This window comes from Rhinoderma darwinii, chromosome 4 (assembly GCF_050947455.1).
Source record: "Rhinoderma darwinii isolate aRhiDar2 chromosome 4, aRhiDar2.hap1, whole genome shotgun sequence".
NCBI lineage: Eukaryota > Metazoa > Chordata > Amphibia > Anura > Rhinodermatidae > Rhinoderma > Rhinoderma darwinii.
Window position 1 is genome coordinate 246,603,024 of NC_134690.1, and position 22,077 is coordinate 246,625,100.

At 41.1% G+C, this 22,077-nt stretch overlaps 1 protein-coding gene across 21 annotated transcripts in view; it reads right to left on the reverse strand.

Annotated features, from left to right (window-relative positions):
* Positions 1-20,379, reverse strand: part of PTPRK (protein tyrosine phosphatase receptor type K) — a 473,693-nt gene extending 453,314 nt beyond the window's left edge. For 11 of the 21 annotated variants that reach the window (XM_075862370.1, XM_075862360.1, XM_075862369.1 and 8 more), the window contains exon 1: positions 19,874-20,376. In XM_075862370.1, coding sequence (XP_075718485.1) covers positions 19,874-19,961 — 88 coding nt within the window. In that variant the 5' untranslated portion in view covers positions 19,962-20,376. Of the gene's footprint in view, positions 1-19,873 lie in introns of all 21 variants that reach the window. The other 10 variants (XM_075862365.1, XM_075862364.1, XM_075862363.1 and 7 more) reach the window with 4 other exon arrangements.
* Positions 20,380-22,077: the final 1,698 nt, after the last annotated feature.

Consider the following 22,077-nt stretch of genomic DNA (forward strand, 5'->3'; position numbering starts at 1 on the left):
TTAATTTTGCTTAGAATTTTAGACGATAACCTGAATGATTTGGAACAGATCTGCTCCTCCCATTCCACATCTAAATACACAAATCATCTCACAGAGCCTAAATTATTGCAAAAATGTAATGAGTATAATAAATTTTGTGTACAATGTTGAACGGAGACATACTATGTGCAACATTTTTATACACAGCTGATGGAAAAATATTTTTCCATGAACCTCGTGACATTTTACTCCCCTTTTCCCCCCATTCCAGTATTCATCTATATGGCCATTTCTTTGACCATATGGGTAAATTATATCATTAGATATACCTTTCATGTTTCAGCTTTTCGAATTACTCTAATAGTTGAGTGACAAAATTTAAATCATAGTTTTCTTTTAACGGTGCTTGAATTGTATATAATAAAACCTTTGAGCATTTACTATGTCATATTCTTGTTCTAATTGTCCAAAACATATTTATTTCACTGTGGTTAAAAAAAAAAAAATTTGCGCATGTTAAATTTCTTTAAACATTAAAAAAAAAAAAAAAAAAAAAAAAAAGTGATTCCCCATATTTGCATAAATTCCAAAATTCCCTCTTAGCCTAATAATGTTCTAGACTCATTTCAAACTTGTATGTATATACTTATTTTAGGTACCAGGTAGTCAATATAGGAGCAGACCAGACAAAGGAAACATTAGATCAGCTCAAGTTCTGTTGATCCAACAAAGGGAAAGTATGGAAACTGAGAAGTATTCAGGCACACCCAGTGTTTTATCAAAAGGTAGGGCATAAGGATGGAGGCCAGTCAGCTTTTGTCACAAGGTTTTATGAGGAGTGTAATACAATGCCACACATAGGCGTTCCTCAAGCAGATGAATGGATCTGTAATGCAGGGTGTATACACAAGTACAGCCAGGTCATTAATCAGTACACAAAACAAATGAATCACAAGGGGAGCGCTGTAAATAGTGACAGGGAAAGAAAGAAAATAATTGTTCAATGCATTGGTTTATGGGTAAGCCAAGTCAGCAATATACTTGCCACAAGTCAACAATGTAATCACCTCTTGCCAACCGTTTTGTACTGCATTTTTGGCGAGCAGTAAGAAAAGTTGTTTGGGACCAAATAAAGCAAAACAGCAACTTCCAGTACTCTGTATGATAACATGCCTCCCTGGCACTCCTAAAATGCAACCTCACATGGACAACTGCCCTCTTTGAACTATGCCAAGTGGCTTCATGGGGGGGGATGCCATGATCTGCTAACAGCTCTGTTGTAACCCTTTCACATACTACACACAAACTCCGCACATGAGACAGCATAGGGCATTATAGCATTTTTTCATGAAGAAAAGTATTATTATTATTAATTCCCCTTTGGGGATTTTAGAACCTCCATAACATTTGTATTATAAACTATGGCAACAATAAATAAAATATATTTAATTTGTGTAATGTTACAGATATCATGCAGAAACAAATCCAGCTTATCCAATAAACTAACTACTAAGCCTGTTTTCAACATGAGACAAGATGTGCCAAGGATTAACTCCAAGTTAACTTGATCGCTAACGTAGGGCACGTTTCGCCTTGCCAAGAAAATACTTTTTTTCTGAGCTATTCAGTCCTGTCAAACACATCCTAAATGCATGCTCTGAAATCTAAATATCTCACATCTCAGTCTTTGCCAAAGTAGACTCTGTAGAGTATACTGTGCCAGAAAAATGAATAATACCAAAAGTAATGGGCAGAAATTACGGAGGTCAATTTTGTTGAATAAATTCAGTGTCACATCTAACAACGTGTCAAAGCTGTCTTAAAGGTTCACTTTATATTTTTTTTATTTCTATGTGTTGCCCATTCATGGCATCAACATCGCACTACAGACAAATTAAAATGACAATCTAGGTCAATCCATTTTGGTTATTGTAGCACAACAATATTTATGTTAAAGCGGATGTCATCAGACTATGTTACCCACCCTCTGCCTAGTGATACACAGGCAGCCATCAATTATAGCCGAGAGTGGACAAGGGGAGGTGGAGAGAGGCAAGGGGAATGCTCCCCCTTAATGAATACACTGGAATCATTACTATATGTCTGGTGTATTCTTAGAGAACTATTAGCTAAACGGCACTTTTTTTGTGCTGTTTTGGCTAATAGGAGAGCTGACCTGTCCCCATACTACGCTGCCCCTACATAGGGCAGCATAGTCTAACGACAAATCCGTCTTAACAGCGCAACCCTGGCATTTGTCAAATATACTGCATAGAAGCTGTCAACAAACAAGGCCAAGGAACCAATATACCAGTTGACAAGATGCTACGAACATTACAAACAAAACCAGTAAAAACAATTCTATATAATATATTTTCTGACCAATATAACATTTCCATCATTTAGAACCGGTTTTAGACTACGAGCACACGTGGAGGATTTGAAGCGGAAGCACGTAGCTAAAGCTTCGAAAACCCCATTCATATGCAGCAAATGTAATATACATCAGAATTTAAAAAAAGTTTGCATTTGTAGACTTTGCCATGGATTTAAGGCCATCTCTACAGTTGAAAAGATCTGCTGAGTGCGTGTTCATGACCTAAAATATTGCTTTTAGTGCGATATTAAAATAAAAATTGTATTTATTTGTGTTCTACTTATTTATTTTTTCCTTACTTTTACTTCTCTATGGGGGCTGCCATTTTTTTTTTTCATCTCTGTATGTGTCGATTAACGACACATACATAGATGGAATACGGCACATACATCCCCATAGAGAATGCGAACGGGAGCCGTTCCATTCACTGCAGCGTACGCCGTCTGTGTGGGAACGGCGCATGCGCCGCTCCCAAACAGAACAAAACTAAGCTAGTTAGCAGAGCGAAATCCAGCGCCATTTTCATGTGGACTGGAAGCTGCTGCCGTACAGTCAGATGACGACTTCCGGCCATATGTTCAAGGAAGCGAAGGCGCAAGGAATAGGAGCGGAGGCGGCAGGAGCAGGTAAGTTATGTTTGTGTATGTGATGTGTGTATTATGTTCATGTTATACTGTCTGCTTAGAACTGTATCTAATCCTCCTACACTGTGCATCCGCTCAGAAAATGGCGGCACACAGTATATGAGGTTTGAAGATTCAACCCCCTCCTTCTCCTGGAACTAGCCAGAATAAGGGAGGGGGGATTGTGTGAGGACACTAGAGCGAGTGTGTCTACCCCAAATTTGCAGCATAAAGCAATGAGGTTGCTTTACCACATGCCAATGTTGCAATTTTGGGAACTGCTCCCTCTAGTGACCAGCACATGGAAATGTTATAAATTAGAATCTAATTTATAATATTTCCTGCCTTGTAAAAAAATTAAAACAATGTGTAATCACTCAAATAATGATTGTTTAACTTAAAAAAAATAAAAAATAATAATTTCTAGCAACACATTCCCTTTAAGGGGCTTTTACACTGGGCGATTATCGGGCAGAGAAGCGTTCATGTAACGCTTGTTGCCAAAAATTGCCCTCTGTAAATAGGGCAGCGATCAGCAGATGAAGGCGCAAACGCTCGATCATCTGCCGATCGTATCGTTTTAAAAAAGTTAAATATTATCGTTGTCGGCAGCACATCTCCCTGTGTAAACAGGGAGAAGCGCTGCAGACAAGATAATTTTGGATGGGGATGAGCAATCGGAATAACGTTTGCTCGTCCCCATCCATACCTCCGTGTGACGAGCAAACAAGCTCCGATCAACTATGTCTAGGAGCTCACTGTACCGAGTGAATTTCAGCCTGTGTAAAAGGCCCTTTAGTGTCAATGAGAGAACTATAAAAGATAATTGTTTTTTGTCAGGTCACTTCATCCATACACACTATCTAGATGATTGTTTGATCTCTGTATTTACACAAAGATATCTAACTAAGACAGAAACAGGATAAGTGGTCTTCATCTAGTAAAAGAAAATCACTGATATTATCCATAATGGCGTTACCATTTCAAATCGCTGCTTAGACATTGCAACTGGGATCATACTACAAAATTTTATGCAGACCATGTAATAATTGGATTTAACCATTGAGACCATTTAAACATCGATTATTCAACATTCTGGATCTGACAGTAGCAAACACGTCCATAAAAAAATTTAATGTTTGATTACGTGAAACTTGTTAGCCATTGTAGATGTATTGATGCCATATTAAAGGAATTTTACAGTTTATAAAGCTAAAATAAATGGCTAAATTCTATATTAGGGACGATTTTATTACCCATAAAAAATAAAAACTAAGTCTTGAAGCGTAGATTCTTAAATGCTCCTATTCCTTTAAAACTTAGAGCATACTGTGAACACTCCCTGTGAATTACATTTTATGAAGGAAATTAATATTATATTTATTATGACAACTGAGGAAACTAAACTTTCAGAGCATCCGCCAGGAGTTGTAATACACAGCACCTAACGTACTAAAGAGCAGAGATCGTACTATTCATTTACATGATGCCGACGACAAATTGTTAGCCACTAAAAGCCTTTTCCTACAGTACTTTATGATGTAGCCATTTGTTCTTTTGATAAAGATATATGCAACAATTCCAGATACAGCCCCAAATATTGAATATGAAAAAATAACAGAAAACTGGAACTTTAAAAGCCATGTACAGCTTAGGAAAAAAAATAAGTTTGAAAATCAATGTTAAGCTTCGTTTACATCTGTGTTGGCACTCAGAAAGGGCCGACGGAACCCTTGAACTATCGAGGGAACCCATGAACGGAATGCATACATTTCCGTTTGCATCACCATTGATTTCAATTGTGACGGATACGGTGCAAATGGCTTCCGTTTGTCACCGTTGTGTAAGGGTTCTGTCGTTTTGACAGAATGAATAGCGCAGTAGACTACGATATTGATTCAGTCAAAACATCGGAATCCTTAAACAATGGTGACAAACTGAAACCATTTGCACCGGATCCGTTACTATTGAAATCAATGGTGATGCAAACGGAAACCTATGGTTTCCGTTTATGGCTTCCCCGACGTAAAGCTCGGATGGAACCCATAAACTGAGTCCCGACGCAGATGTGAAGGAAGCCTTATGCGTTTATAATTAACTTTCAAACTGTATTAAAAAAGGTTTTTACATTTTATGATACAGCTTCTATGTATCCTGTATACATAGGGGTATTGTTTTCTCTCAGCCGAATCCATCAGTTCAGGCACTGCCCATCACCTGCCCAATACCATCCCTACAGTGAAGCATGGTGGTGGCAGAATCATGCTGTGTGGGTGTTTTTCAGTGGCTGGGACAGGGAGACTGATCAGGGTTGAGGGAAAGATGAATAGAGCAGAATACAGAGATATTCTTAATGAAAACCTGATCCAGAGTGCTCTGGACCTCAGACTGGGCCGAAGGTTCAGCTTCCAAAAAAAACAAGGACCCCAAGCACACAGCCAAGACAATGAAGGAGTGGCTTAGGGACAACTCTGAATGTCCTTTAGTGGCCCAGCCAGAGCCCGGAAAATCACTGTCCACCGACCGTCCCCATCCAGCCTGATGGAGCATGAGATGATCTGCAGAGAAGAATGGTAGACAATCCCTAAATCCAGGTGTGCAAACCTTGTGGCATCATACCCAAGAAGACTGGAGGCTGTTATTGCTGCCAAAGGTGCTTCAACTAAGTACTGAGTAAAGGGTCTGAATACTTATGTCAATGTTCACACGCAGTAACCAAAAACGTCTGAAAATACGGAGCTGTTTTCAGGATGAAAACAGCTCCTGATTTTCCGAAGTTTTTGTAGCAACTCGCTTTTTTCGCGGCATATTTTACAGCCGTTATTGGAGCGGTTTTTCAATGGAGTCAAGGAAAAATGCCTCCAAATACGTCCCAAGAAGTGACATGCACTTCTTTTTCACGGGGGTCTTTTTACACGCCGTATTTGGACAGTGACGCGTAAAATTAAGTCTCGTGGGAACAGAACACCATAAAACCCATTGAAAGCAATGGGCAGATGTTTGTAGGCGTATTAGGGGAGTTTTGTTCAGGCGTAATTAGAGACGTAAAACGCCCGAATTACGCCTGAAAACACTGCGTGTGAACATACCCTTACTCAGTACTTAGTTGAAGCACCTTTGACAGTGATAACAGCCTCCAGGCTTCTTGGGTATTACGCCACAAGGTTTGCGCACCTGGATGTGGATAGGTCATCAGTATGAAAAACCATCCCGTGCCCGGACAACCACTTTAATCTTAAAACAACGGTGTCCATTTTGTGTTTTCACTGTTTAACCCCTTCCCGACATTTGACGTATCCATACGCCAAAGTCGGGTAGGGGAAGTATGGAACGGGCTCACGGAGTGAAGCCTCTCCATACGATGCGGGTGTTGGCTGTTTGTTACAGCCGACACTTCAGAGTAACGAGCGGCATCGCGCTCGAGCACGATCCCGCTCGTTTAGCTTGTTAAATGCTGCAGTTAATAGCGACCACAGCATTTAAATCGTTAGAAAGAGGGGGGCGACCCCCTCTAACAGCTCATCGCGCCCCCTGCAATGCAATCGTGGGAGGGTGATGGTTGCTATGGCTGCCTGGGGGCCTAATGAAGGCTCCCAGTTCCGCCATCTTTGTGCACCTATTAAGCCCTGCCTCCTGCAGGGCTTAATAGATGCCTGTCAGAATCACGATATACTGCAATACATTAGTATTGCAGTATATTGTGCAAGCGATCTAACGATCGCTGGTTGAAGTCCCCTAGGGGGACTAATAAAAAAAAGTAAAAAATGAGTTCGCGTTTTTTTTTGGGGTAAAACAATTAATGAAAAAAAAAAAAACCTTTTCCCATTTTCCCGCTAGAGCATAGTAAAAAAATAAAACAAAACATAATTGTTATCGCCGCGTGCGTAAAAGTCTGAACTATTACAATATATCATTATTTAACCCGCACGGTGTAAAAAATTGTAACCGCCAGAATCCCTATTTTTTGGTCACCTAATCTCCCACAAAAAAATTAAACAAAAGTGATGAAACTGTCGCATGTACACTAAAACGGTATTATTAAAAACTACAGCTTATCCCGCAAAAAATAAGCCCTCATACCACTTAATCAACGAAAAAATAAAAAAAATACGTTATTGCTCTCGGAATTTGGCGACACAAAAATTATTTTTTTACACTTAGGTTTTTACTTGTAAAAGTAGTAAAATACAGAAAAAAAAAATATATATATATTTGGTATCGCTGTAATCGTATTGACCCACAGAATAAAGTTAACATGTTGTTTTAATTGCACAGTGAAATCCGTAAAAACGGCGCGCAAAAAAACATGGAGGAATTGCAGTTTTTTTCATTTTCTAACACAAATAATTTTTTGCCCGTTTCCTAGTACATTATATGGCAAAATAAATGGTACTACGAAAAACTACAACTCGTCCAGCAAGAATCAAGCCCTCATAGCACTATATCGACGGAAAAATAAAGACGTTATGGCTTTGGAATGAGGGGAGGAAAAAACGAAAATTTTAATCTGAAAAAGGGCTGCGGCGGGAAGGGGTTAAAGAGCAATGACAGGAGCTTCAAGAGATTGCAGTTACGGCACTGTCTACAGAAGAGCATGATGAGAAAAAAAAAAAGTAGTAGTGCCTATTGGGCTGTTGTGGTTCATACATACGTCATAACTACTGAACACACAGACCGGGCAGCAAGGAAGAAGTATGCAACTCTGCGCAGTAATGCAGCTTTCACATGCCATTCCTGCTAAGCAATAAAAACACTCCAGTGCACCTGGTCTGCTTGTCTTGGAAGTTTGGCCTAAACATTTGCTTTCTGCAATTCCTGTTCTATTGAAATCTAGGAGACAACCCCTATGGACATTGTAAAGGATGCCATTTGTGAGTGTCACTCAACATCCCCAATACGTTATACCAAGAGAACTCAATAATTGCTACATCAGAGAAAACCACTGAGGGGCATTACATGACTTAATGGGGACCATTTAACCTCACGAAGTAATAGTTGCTCAAAATATAGAACCTTTGTTAAAGAAGAACTCCCATGAAAATTTTTATTGCTGTGCCCATTTGTAATGGGCATCTTATGTATGTAAATTATATTTATTTTCTCACCGAGCGTCTATCTTCAATCCATGGGTTGCGTTTGGCTTCCCCGTTCAGTCATGTAACCGGTCAACTGACTTTCTGATTACATAGAGAAACTGGCTTCCGGTCCACACATAGGATGCAGTGTGAATCAGAAAGTCAGTTTACAGGTCACATGACTGAACGGGGAAGCCGAACGCAACCCATGGATTAAAGATAGACGCTCGGTGAGAAAATAAATATAATTTACATGCACAAGATGCATTTTTCATGGGAGTTCCAGTAGAAATAGAAACCTCTCTAATTTAGTCTCTTGTACTTTAAAGGGAGTTATCCGGGATTTTAAAATTTATGGCCAATAAAATTGAAGGGATCGCAGCACTGTCCCATTCACTACGAATAAAACCCGCAAAAGGGAGCCAAGTGTTGTGATTCCGCCGCAAAAATAGCAACTCGGGATAAAAAAAAATAAAAAAAATAAAAAAAAAAAATAAAAAAAACGTAGCCAGAACGCTCTCCTCCTTTCTGCAAGCCACCCTCCTGGGATGACGTTTCATCCCATGTCACATGGGATGAAACATCATCTTAAGAGGCCGGACTACGCACAGGAGAGGGGGTAAGTATGAATGGTTTTTTTTCCCCGCGTTGCTTTCCGCAGTTGAAATTTAGTTCGAAAAACGGACCCAACGATGTGGTGCGGGTTTTCGGACGGAAGGTGCTGTGGCTTCCAGATCGGATACGCTGCACAGTTCTTACACAGCGTATCCAATCCTTGGAAACCCGGCCTAAGGGTATGTTCTCACACACGATATGCTGCAGAACTTCTGTGGAAATGCTGCGGTTCTTCTGCAGCGACTAATTTTGTACATGCTTACATTCTGGCATTTTAATGTAATTTTTTTTTTTTTTTACAAAAGCGCATGAAAAAATACCATACCCAGAGCATGCTTTTCATGCAGTGGATTTGCATGTCACACTTTTACTGAGGTCGCAAACTACTATAGTCAAAAGGAGATCACAATACCGGCATTCCTGGTGCAGCATTGCTGTTGTACTTGTATATAGACCAGTTAGCCGTAACATTAAAACCACCTGCTTAATATTGCGTCGGTCCCCCTCATGCCGCTAATAGCAGCTCTGACCCGTCGAGGTATGAACTCCACAAGACGTCTGAAGGGGTCTTGCTGTGGCAGCAAGACCTTAGCAGCAGATCCTGTAAGCTGTGCAGTGGGGTCTGCAAGGATCGGACTTCTGTTTCCTCCACATCCCACAAATTCTCGATCGGAATGAGATCTGGCGAATTTGGAGGCCAAGCCAACACCTTCAACTCTTACCCGTGTTTCTCAAAGTACGCCTGAACAATTATTGCAGCGTGGCAGGTCACACTATCCTGCTGAAGAGGCCACTACCATTAGGGAAAACTGTTGCCATGAAGGAAAACCCCCATAAGGCATCCCATTTTGGAAATCTGGGGGCTCTGTTAAACGTGGATTTGCATCAGATTTTTCCTCAGCGTGTCTAGGTAGCCATACAGTAAATTGCCCATATACACAGATCTAGCTGAGCCATATAAAGTTTGTCTAAATGGAATATAATAGACAATTCTTAATAAGCATTTGGTTAAAATATGGGGCAGAATTTTTTCGTAGCCAAATATTGATAAACGCAATAATGTAATGGATAAAGTGATAACGCAATCAGAACATGGCAGGATTAATGAGCTGGTTTTTAAAGACACCCTTGATACCAGTGCTCTATGGACCCGTTGAGATAACAGATGGTATGACTACAATTAGGAAGCATTAATGGAATGCAACATGACATTCCAGAAAACAGAAAAGAGTTGTGGTTAAGATCACACACTGGGAATGGCATGAAGGTATCCTTATCATTTACACAGTGTTTGGATACTGGAAGTCTTCAGTGAGAACCAGGAAACAATCATTCTCCTAAACGTTAGACAGCACCCATCATGTTTTTAACATTTCTGAATGATATGCAATAACTTCTAGGGAAAACTCTTCAAAGTGAAATGCCCACCTACTTTTATGTGGATTCGTTCCTTAATATATCTTGTAGGATACAAAGATTAAGCCCCACTTTCTTGATTATGGCTGTCTCTGCCGTATACATCAAAACATGTCCATAAACCCCCAATTCAACCAGAGGCCAAGAGAGTGTGCTTTTGGTCTCCACCAGACTGGTATACATCAGTATCATTTTTTTCTTTTTTTTTTTTTGCTTGATAGAATAGGAGCCTGGTATATGTCAAAGGCATCCGTTTAATGGATCTGTTTTGAGCTTGCCAATCGCTTTTCACGACATATACGCCAAACAGATCATAAACGCAATTTTAAAATAGCCTTAGCCCCACCGATCAAATGTTTACCAGCAGAATATGGAAGAGATGAGGAGGAAATTAAACCTTGTTTATAGACCGGCAAACACTGTGGGTAAAGCCCCTTTTACACCAGCCAATTATAGTGAGCTATCTCGTTGATCGGTATTAGTTTGCACGGCCCTCGCCAGGCCATGTAAAAGTACCTTTAGTTTATCTACGGTTTACTTTTATCATTCATTTGTAGGTTTAGTGGTCCGCTAAAAAGAGCTGTAATTTTAGAACAGAGTAGGGGGAAGGATCGTTCTGCGAATAGTTTCCCAAATCTTGTATCTGACACAGGCCAGATACAGATTTCCAAGACGGAGGAGTGAGAAATGGCCGATTTCCTGGGACACATACAGAAGAATTATTAATATATTTCACAGTTTTCATAGCAATAAAAACAAGAGATCGAAAGAGAAGGATATCAAGTAAATTTACACATTTTTGGAGCACCTTCTATATGGTGTTCCATTAATAGCCATGGTTTAGGAACAAGGACATATGATATTTAGGTGCCAATATTTGTATTGTATGATTCGGGTAGGAAAAAAATAAAAAAAATAAAAATGAATTATACCAATATGATAGGCAGTGAAGCAATAATTTGGGATCACATTTTACTGGATTGTTCACACTGGTTGTGAACCCCAGCGATCAGTTGATCTAGCTGAGGGAATTTCTACAACCAGGGAAATCTCTCTGCTATGGCTATATCACTACGAACAGGGATGGAACCTTTTAAAAGGAAATCCATGTTAGTGCATTTCACATTAATGTACACGACCAAAAATATAAATTAAAACCTAAAGAAGAGACAGTGCTTTGTCATTCCAATATCTGGATTACATTTGCCTCAACAAAACTTAAAACTAAGTTGAAAAACTGATCAAACAGCACAGGTGACATTTTTAACTAAGGCGAGATAACTAAAACTGGCAGCAAGGGCACAACCAATTACAGCCAAGGCTTTACTCTAAGTGTTCTGACTCTGAAAAGTCATTACGCAGCTCCACAAATAAACCCAGGTTGAAGTCTTGTAATATATAGAAGACATAATCCAGCTAGTTACAGTATGGCCGCAGCAAATGGTCCTCTCTCTATCCAAGAGGTTCAAAATGCGTCTTGGCTATATAATGTGACGGCAACAACTTTTTAGAAGTCCATTCATAGAGAAATATATATATATATATCTTAAAGAACACTTAGGCCACATGCGCACGAACGTGCTTTTGCGGCCGCAATTCCCCCGAAAATCCACGGGAGAATTACGGCCCCATTCATTCCTATGGCCCAGGAGCCCGCACCGCAGAAAGAACGGAACGGGCAGGTCTTATTACGGCCGTGTTCTGCGGTCCGGTGTCATTGAAAATAATGGCCATGGCTATGGTCGGGTGCATGAGGCCTAAACATCTAGAAAACTCCCTAATGGATAATTACAAACAGGCCTTTTACCAGACCTTCCCCTTAAAGCTATACTGAAGTTACTAACAGTTATCGAATGGTTTATTAGACCACTTACTAGCCAACTTGCTCTGTAAAATTTGTATAAGACTTTATAGTTGCCCATTGACACTAACAGGGGGTTAGACTATCCAACCATTGAAAAAACAAAAAAACATTTTTATTTCAAGGCTTTTTTCATTGACTTCCACATGCCTTGCCCAGCCACGTGCTCATTTTCAGCACAGCCAACTGATGACTCGAATATCTAATAAGACAAGGAAATTACAGGTGTCTGATAAAGATGGTTACGAGCTGCTATCCCGCTGGTACAGGGTCCCCTCCAGGTTTCACCAGGTGTTCCCCCTCGGTCTCTCCTTTATGCTGAAAAAAAAGCAACATTTTGAATTTCTTTTGGGACTGTCCAGAATTTTTGGGAGGTCTGGTGGATTACCTGTAAATACACCGACCTCCCTCTCCCTTGTTCTCCTGCCCTCTTCCTGCTCCGCTTCAGTGGCCATATGAATGTGGACACCACTCTTAAAATTATGGAGTTCACCCAGTGCAAATAGGCACATAAAATCAGGCACGCAAACATACAATCTCCATAAACAAATACTAGTAGTAGTATGGGTCATATTAAACAGCTAAATGACTTTAAACATGGAATTGTCATACGATGGCACCTTTGTCAGTTTGTGAAATTTCTGATCTGCTAGATCTGCCCTGGTCAACTGTAAGAGCTATTGTTGTGAAGCGGAAGTGTGTAGGAGTAAGGACAGCTCTGCAACAAAGCGATGGACCACGGAACTCAGAGCAGGGCCAGAGTGCTGAAGCACATAGCGTGTCAAAACTCGTTCTGTTCCGATGGGGAGTTTTTTTACGTGGCCGCACATGTTTTCAGTGCGGGACAGTTTTCCCACAGCGAGGCAGCGACTACTAGCGTCATAGATAATGATGATGCTAGGAGCCCAGCTCCCTGCAGTGGGCTCAGTCCGGGAAATGCGGCAGACCTGCGGACCGTATATCACGGACAGAACACGGTCATGTGAATCCGGCCTAAGGTGAGGAAAAAGCTTGAGCTGCCTGCACAGGGCCCTGCCCCCATAAACCACCTTTGGGATAAATTTGAATGCTGATTGCAAGCAAGACCTTCTCATCCATCATCAGTGCCTGACCTCACAAATGCTCTTTTGGCTGAATGGGCACCAATTCTCACAGGAATAGGCCAAAATCTTGTGGAAAACACTGGGAAACCATTTAATATGTATAACCCCTTAAGGACACTATTCTTGTCTTCTAGAAAGACCAATTATTTATTTTTTTCGTTTTTCTCATAACAATATTCGAAGCGCAATAACATTATTTATCCATCGAAAAAGTAGTACGGGACTTTTTTGCAGGACATGTTATATTTGGGACAATTTGGGTTACCTATAACTCATTGATTAACTTCATTATATTTATGGGAGGGCAATTCCGTAATTTTTATCATACCATTCATTGTACGATATAAATATCAATTTAACTTTATTCAAGGGATGGCTAAGTTTAGGCCGATACCAGATTATGTGAATTTCTTAGATTTTACTTGTGCAAAATTTGTGCATTTTTCATAGAAAAAAAATAGATGTTTCTGAATTGCCACATTCCTAGAGCCATAACTTATTTTTCTGTGTACGTAGCTTGGTGAGGGCTTGTTTTCAGCAAAACGAGTTATATGGTTAAAAAGGTAAAAATTTTAAGGTACATACGGATTTATTTTTGTACGGGGTGGTGTTAATGGGTAGAAACTGCTTCTATGCAAATTCACATGGCAGATACAAGGCCATAGCTGACATGCCAACCTATAGCACCCCACAATTGAGTCTGTCTATATTGCGTCTATACTGAAACGGGCGAAATACGCCTGGTAACCATCTAAAAAAAAAAATACAAAAAAAAAAAGCAGACCACATTTTTGTGAGTCGCAAGGTCGCTCTGTAGCCCTAGCCTTAGGCTACAATTGTGACTTCGAACCAAATAATTCTGACCTCCATCTAGACAGAATTGCTGCATGTAACTGACCTAAACAGTTGGTTTTAAATCACCATCATGACAAGTGAAATTTAACTGCCATGCTAAAAGCTGTGTGGTCAGACAAGTCAAATTGTGGGGATAGCCACATGGAAACACGAGTCTTCCAGTCATGAGCATAGCAATGACCTGCCTCCCATAGATAGATAGATGTTATCCATGTCGATATCAATGCTAAATCATATGCATCCGATTAAAAAACGAAATACTTTGTACACTCATAAGTGAGATCTTGCAAAGCTTTGGTAGAAATACTTAGAAAGAGCTGTGCAAAACACCAGGAGCACCTCTTCACTGATGTGGAATATGAAATAATAAAAATTAAAAAAAAAAAAAAAACACATATACACAAAAAGTGAAATCAGATGCTAAGCTACATATACAAGCACACTTAGCAGAATTCTAAATCGAGGCTTCAAAATGGACAATACACCAAAAATAACCTTTCCCATTTATCACTAAGTCAAACCATACAAATAATTGCTTTTGAAGCCTGCGGCTTTTTAAAGATGAATACATTCGCTGTAGACTGGTACACATTTTTATTTGCCAAAGATGCAAACAATAGCCAATGAGAACCACAATAGCTTACCCAATACAGAACACTAAAATACTGCAAGTGAATTCATTGAAATCATCACGTCTAAATAAGAGACAGAAAATACGATGTAGCAGTGCTGAAATTGCCATGTGTCATTATTTAGGGTGATATGTGTGATTTTCCATGGGACTGCGGGTAAATCTGCTGATCAGTACGTTATCAAAGTGCTCAAAAGAAACAGTTCAATGACAACTTCAGCTCTGCTACATCCGTAGATGGAAGGAACACAAAGTGCGAAAATTCACAGGCTTTGCAATTCAGATTTCACCGTCCCTGCTATTAGATCTGCTCTTGGCAATCGGCGATTCTGTTCTTGCTCAAAGTTTCAATTAACTGGTAAACACGTCCAAGCTCAATACAGTCCACAACTTCTGTGCAGACATCAATACTACACTTCACAGCCCTCCCTCAACATCCGTAGCAATCAAACAGTTTGCTGGGTAAACAGAACGGACAAAGCATATTCAAAATATTGATCACTTCGTTAAGAATCATAACAGTAGACGCAAAAGATACATAGAAATATAATAAAGCCACCAGGAAAAACAATCAAGTGGTTTAGGCTTCATAATAAAGGAGCATAAAAAACAACTTTGTAGACTCTTAATAGAAAAACGAATTACATAACGGGGTCATCAACGATAGTTACCCGCATCCCTGCTGCAGACTTTAGTGCAATTATTCCCTGTTGTCAGCCATTTAAGGTCAGCAAAAAAGGTTGGCTGTAGAATTTTCAATGTGATTTAATGACAAGAAACCCAGAACCCCCCCCCCCCCCCTCTCAAGATCACTACTTTTCATACATATCTCCAGCTAGGAGTACATTCTGAAGGATAGATTATATATGATTTTGTCGTGAGTTGGAAAGCTTAGTTTTAGTGACGATCTCAACTATGACATGACACCACTCTTCTCCATGGGCCCCATCTGCTATTGCATCTCCGCACCATCCAGGTAAATGCAGCAATACCAGACACAGCCCATGGACAAAAGTGGCGCTGTCTTTAAAAACAATGTCTTCCCCTGATTTCAGACAACCCCTTTAAAGGACATATGCCTGTAGTCTTAAATTAAAGTAGGTTAGGACCAAAACGATCGTAAACATTTCCTACACACTTATTGATCGTCTATTTGAGCTCTATCTGTACTCATAAGTGCCATTCTGCTTACAAGTACCATCATGCTCAATGTAAAATACCAATTTCCGGCCAATATTTATAGAGTCTTCATTAGCAGAACGACTTGATCATTAGACACTGCATCAGATCGTGGGGGAGAAGAATAACTCCAATCCCCCCAAAAACTCCTAGATAAGTAATGGACAATTCGCGCAGTATGAAAGACAATTAATTTTTGGGGTTTCTTAAGGAACTTAACCTTAGTGCCTAGAGCAGGCGGCTTTATTGTCACTGCCATCCCTGCAATATATTCACAGGAAAGGTCTAATAATCCTTTGTTGTAGCAGCTCAGAAGAATCCCTGCATGGAGGCAGTGTGAGCTCACAAACCGCCAGCAAATCTCCCCTCTAGACCCAGGCTTTTTTATACAGTGCTTGAAGGAAGATGTGAGCTCGCTGTTAATCGAACCTTTCAGCTGAGCTATAAGTTTTCAGTCGACTTTTTGATCACTACAGGGGAATTTTCAGAGAGAAGCAATTATTCTAAAATTGCCAACTCACCTACTTGGCTGCCTGTGAACTCCCAGCCATCACTATTGCCATAGTGTCTGGGCAACATATTCTAAGCACTACTGAATGAGAGGAAGACTCAGCTTACACCAAGTCTACAGTCTATATAGAGATGTAGGGCCGTGCAGCAGATCTGACCAACGCCACAGGTTAAGATAGCAGCAGTCACAACTCAGGCAGTAAAGTGATCCTTTCACATGTGGGGGAGGGGGGCTGAGATTCTTCTCTACTTCCCCCACAACTACAGTCTGGAGGAGGAGGGGAATATAAACAATTTGTAGATGTAGTAATCCAGCCCTACTCATGAACTCACACACAAACCTACTTCTCAAAGAGTTTACACCGTAGCCTTCATGTGGAGTATACAGAACTACTTCTCACAAAGTATACACCGCAGCCTTCATGTGGAGTATACAGAACTACTGACTATATAGTATACACCGCAGCCTTCATGTGGTGTATACAGAACTACTGACTATATAGTATACACCGCAGCCTTCATGTGGAGTATACAGAACTACTGACTATATAGTATACACCGCAGCCTTCATGTGGAGTATACAGAACTACTGACTATATAGTATACACCGCAGCCTTCATGTGGTGTATACAGAACTACTGACTATATAGTATACACCGCAGCCTTCATGTGGAGTATACAGAACTACTGACTATATAGTATACACCGCAGCCTTCATGTGGTGTATACAGAACTACTGACTATATAATATACACCGCAGCCTTCATGTGGTGTATACAGAACTACTGACTATATAATATACACCGCAGCCTTCATGTGGAGTATACAGAACTACTGACTATATAGTATACACCGCAGCCTTCATGTGGAGTATACAGAACTACTGACTATATAATATACACCGCAGCCTCCATGTGGAGTATACAGAACTACTGACTATATAATATACACCGCAGCCTTCATGTGGAGTATACAGAACTACTGACTATATAGTATACACCGCAGCCTTCATGTGGTGTATACAGAACTACTGACTATATAGTATACACCGCAGCCTTCATGTGGTGTATACAGAACTACTGACTATATAGTATACACCGCAGCCTTCATGTGGAGTATACAGAACTACTGACTATATAATATACACTGCAGCCTTCATGTGGAGTATACAGAGCTACTGACTATATAATATACACCGCAGCCTCCATGTGGAGTATACAGAACTACTGACTATATAATATACACCGCAGCCTTCGTGTGGAGTATACAGAACTACTGACTATATAGTATACACCGCAGCCTTCATGTGGAGAATACAGAACTACTGACTATATAATATACACCGCAACCTTCATGTGGAGTATACAGAGCTACTGACTATATAATATACACCGCAACCTTCATGTGGTGTATACAGAGCTACTGACTATATAATATACACCGCAGCCTTCATGTGGAGTATACAGAACTACTGACTATATAGTATACACCGCAGTCTTCATGTGGAGAATACAGAACTACTGACTATATAATATACACCGCAGCCTTCATGTGGAGTATACAGAACTACTGACTATATAGTATACACCGCAGCCTTCATGTGGAGTATACAGAACTACTGACTATATAATATACACCGCAGCCTTCATGTGGAGTATACAGAACTACTGACTATATAGTATACACCGCAGCCTTCATGTGGAGTATACAGAACTACTGACTATATAATATACACCGCAGCCTTCATGTGGAGTATACAGAACTACTGACTATATAATATACACCGCAGCCTTCATGTGGAGTATACAGAACTACTGACTATATAGTATACACCGCAGCCTTCATGTGGAGAATACAGAACTACTGACTATATAGTATACACCGCAGCCTTCATGTGGAGTATACAGAACTACTGACTATATAGTATACACCGCAGCCTTCATGTGGAGTTTACAGAACTACTGACTATATAGTATACACCGCAGCCTTCATGTGGAGTATACAGAACTACTGACTATATAATATACACCGCAGCCTTCATGTGGAGTATACAGAACTACTGACTATATAGTATACACCGCAGCCTTCATGTGGAGTATACAGAACTACTGACTATATAGTATACACCGCAGCCTTCATGTGGAGTATACAGAACTACTGACTATATAGTATACACCGCAGCCTTCATGTGGAGTTTACAGAACTACTGACTATATAGTATACACCGCAGCCTTCATGTGGTGTATACAGAACTACTGACTATATAGTATACACCGCAGCCTTCATGTGGAGTATACAGAACTACTGACTATATAGTATACACCGCAGCCTTCATGTGGAGTATACAGAACTACTGACTATATAGTATACACCGCAGCCTTCATGTGGAGAATACAGAACTACTGACTATATAGTATACACCGCAGCCTTCATGTGGAGTATACAGAGCTACTGACTATATAGTATACACCGCAGCCTTCATGTGGAGTTTACAGAACTACTGACTATATAGTATACACCGCAGCCTTCATGTGGTGTATACAGAACTACTGACTATATAGTATACACCGCAGCCTTCATGTGGAGTATACAGAACTACTGACTATATAGTATACACCGCAGCCTTCATGTGGAGTATACAGAACTACTGACTATATAGTATACACCGCAGCCTTCATGTGGAGTATACAGAACTACTGACTATATAGTATACACCGCAGCCTTCATGTGGAGTTTACAGAACTACTGACTATATAGTATACACCGCAGCCTTCATGTGGTGTATACAGAACTACTGACTATATAGTATACACCGCAGCCTTCATGTGGAGTATACAGAACTACTGACTATATAGTATACACCGCAGCCTTCATGTGGAGTATACAGAACTACTGACTATATAGTATACACCGCAGCCTTCATGTGGAGAATACAGAACTACTGACTATATAGTATACACCGCAGCCTTCATGTGGTGTATACAGAACTACTGACTATATAGTATACACCGCAGCCTTCATGTGGAGTATACAGAACTACTGACTATATAATATACACCGCAGCCTTCATGTGGAGAATACAGAACTACTGACTATATAATATACATAGACTATACTATAAAGTATGCAGAGTCAGGCACTTTACCTCAGACAAAGGACGGCTGGTGCCAGGTATGTGGGGACCCGGGGGCAGAGTTTGCGCTCCTCAGTCTCCCTAAAATGTTATATACACAGTATCCCTTATGTAACCTGGGTCTCTTTACCTAACAAAGCAGAGGCTGTGCCAGGTATGTGGTAACCTGGGGCAGGAGAAGAGCTCCCGATAAACAACTCTCCTACCAATGGATCATATATGGCTACTCTGTATACGCTGCAGCCTTCATACGAGTCATCTCCCTTCCACAGGGACAAAGGCCAGGGGGTGCCTGTTATGTGCAGGTAGCAGGACACAACGACCCCCCGGGCGGGTCTACTTACTGCGACGTCCCTCATCCACCCCTTCCCCAGTATCAGGCGCACAGGAAAGTTTGGGAGCAGCGGTGTCACCCGGCCGCAAGCAGGGGGAACAGTCAGAAGGGCGGCTGAGACTCAAGGGAAGTTTCCTTAGACTCGGCTCAGGGGAGTTCCGGGACATTTGTAACTCACTCACCTGCCGACAACTGTCCACGGATCGATGTTAGCACAGGAGCGCCGAGCAGCAGTAGTAGCAGCAGTCCCATGTAGACGCCGCCGTCCATCCTCAGCACAAGTTTCTCAGGTGAAGCTCCACACTACTAATCCTCAGGGTTTCGGGATAGTTCCCGCGCACAGCTCCGGGGCAGCAGATCACATGAGGGGTTAGGCAGTCCGCTTTCTCGCATCTGCTCCGCATCCAGGGTTCTCCATGCTCAGCGGCTCCTAGCACTCCCTTGTCCAGAGTTACTTTCAGGGGCTCGGTTGGGGGAAGAGGAGGAGGCAGCCCTGACGTCACCCTTCTATACCAAACTAACCCCGTTCGAGAATGTGCAATCCCTGGGGACGAGCACAGCGCCTCCTACTGAATGTAAAGGTGCAAGGAAGTGGTGGAGAGCGGAGCTGTGGATCCAGTTACTGCAGGGAGACCGCTGCTCACAACTAGTGGCTCTGGTTACCTGGTGGAAAGCTAGATACAGGGAGGAGGCTGCTGCAGGAGGCGGAGACCCTGATGAGTGACTGGATGATCAGGTATAAGGACTACACAAGACGGCATGACAAGGACTACAGTATACATGTCATCATCCGTGCATGCACTCACTACCAGGCACTGCAAAGTACTTCTCCGCACTACATCCCAGGACTGCCTAATACATGATCGTCTGTGTATGTAATGACAGCTCTACTTTATATACATCCAACAACTGCCTATATCATCTGTGGATGTAATGACAGCTCTACCTTATATACATCCCAACACTGCCTAGTACATGATCACCTGTGGATGTAATGACAGCTCTACCTTATATACATCCAAACACTGCCCTATACATGATCATCTGTGGATGTAATGACAGCTCTACTTTATATACATCCCAAAACTGCCTGTATACTGTACATGATCGTCTGTGGATGTAATGACAGCTCTACTTTATATACATCCAACAACTGCCTATATCATCTGTGGATGTAATGACAGCTCTACCTTATATACATCCCAACACTGCCTAGTACATGATCATCTGTGGATGTAATGACAGCTCTACTTTATATACATCCAACAACTGCCTATATCATCTGTGGATGTAATGACAGCTCTACCTTATATACATCCCAACACTGCCTAGTACATGATCATCTGTGGATGTAATGGCAGCTCTACCATATATACATCCCAACACTGCCCTATACATGATCATCTGTGGATGTAATGAACGCTCTACTTTATAAACTTCCGAACACTGCCTGATACATGATCATCTGTGGATGTAATGACAGCCCTACTTTATATACATCCCAACACTGCCCATATACTGTACATGATCATCTGTGGTGGTAATGACAGTCCTACTTTATATACAGTGAAGGAAATAAGTATTTGATCCCTTGCTGATTTTGTAAGTTTGCCCACTGTCAAAGACATGAACAGTCTAGAATTTTTAGGCTAGGTTAATTTTACCAGTGAGAGATAGATTATATAAAAAAGAAAAAAGAAAATAACATTGTCAAAATTATATATATTTATTTGCATTGTGCACAGAGAAATAAGTATTTGATCCCTTTGGCAAACAAGACTTAATACTTGGTGGCAAAACCCTTGTTGGCAAGCACAGCAGTCAGACGTTTTATGTAGTTGATGATGAGGTTTGCACACATGTTAGATGGAATTTTGGCCCACTCCTCTTTGCAGATCATCTGTAAATCATTAAGATTTCGTGACTGTCGCTTGGCAACTCGGATCTTCAGCTCCCTCCATAAGTTTTCGATGGGATTAATGTCTGGAGACTGGCTAGGCCACTCCATGACCTTAATGTGCTTCTTTTTGAGCCACTCCTTTGTTGCCTTGGCTGTATATTTTGGGTCATTGTCGTGCTGGAAGACCCAGCCACGAGCCATTTTTAATGTCCTGGTGGAGGCAAGGAGGTTGTCACTCAGGATTTGACGGTACATGGCTCCATCCATTCTCCCATTGATGCTGGGGAAGTAGTCCTGTGCCCTTAGCAGAGAAACACCCCCAAAACATAATGTTTCCACCTCCATGCTTGACAGTGGGGACGGTGTTCTTTGGGTCATAGGCAGAATTTCTCTTCCTCCAAACACGGCGAGTTGAGTTAATGCCAAAGAGCTCAATTTTAGTCTCATCTGACCACAGCACCTTCTCCCAATCACTCTCAGAATCAT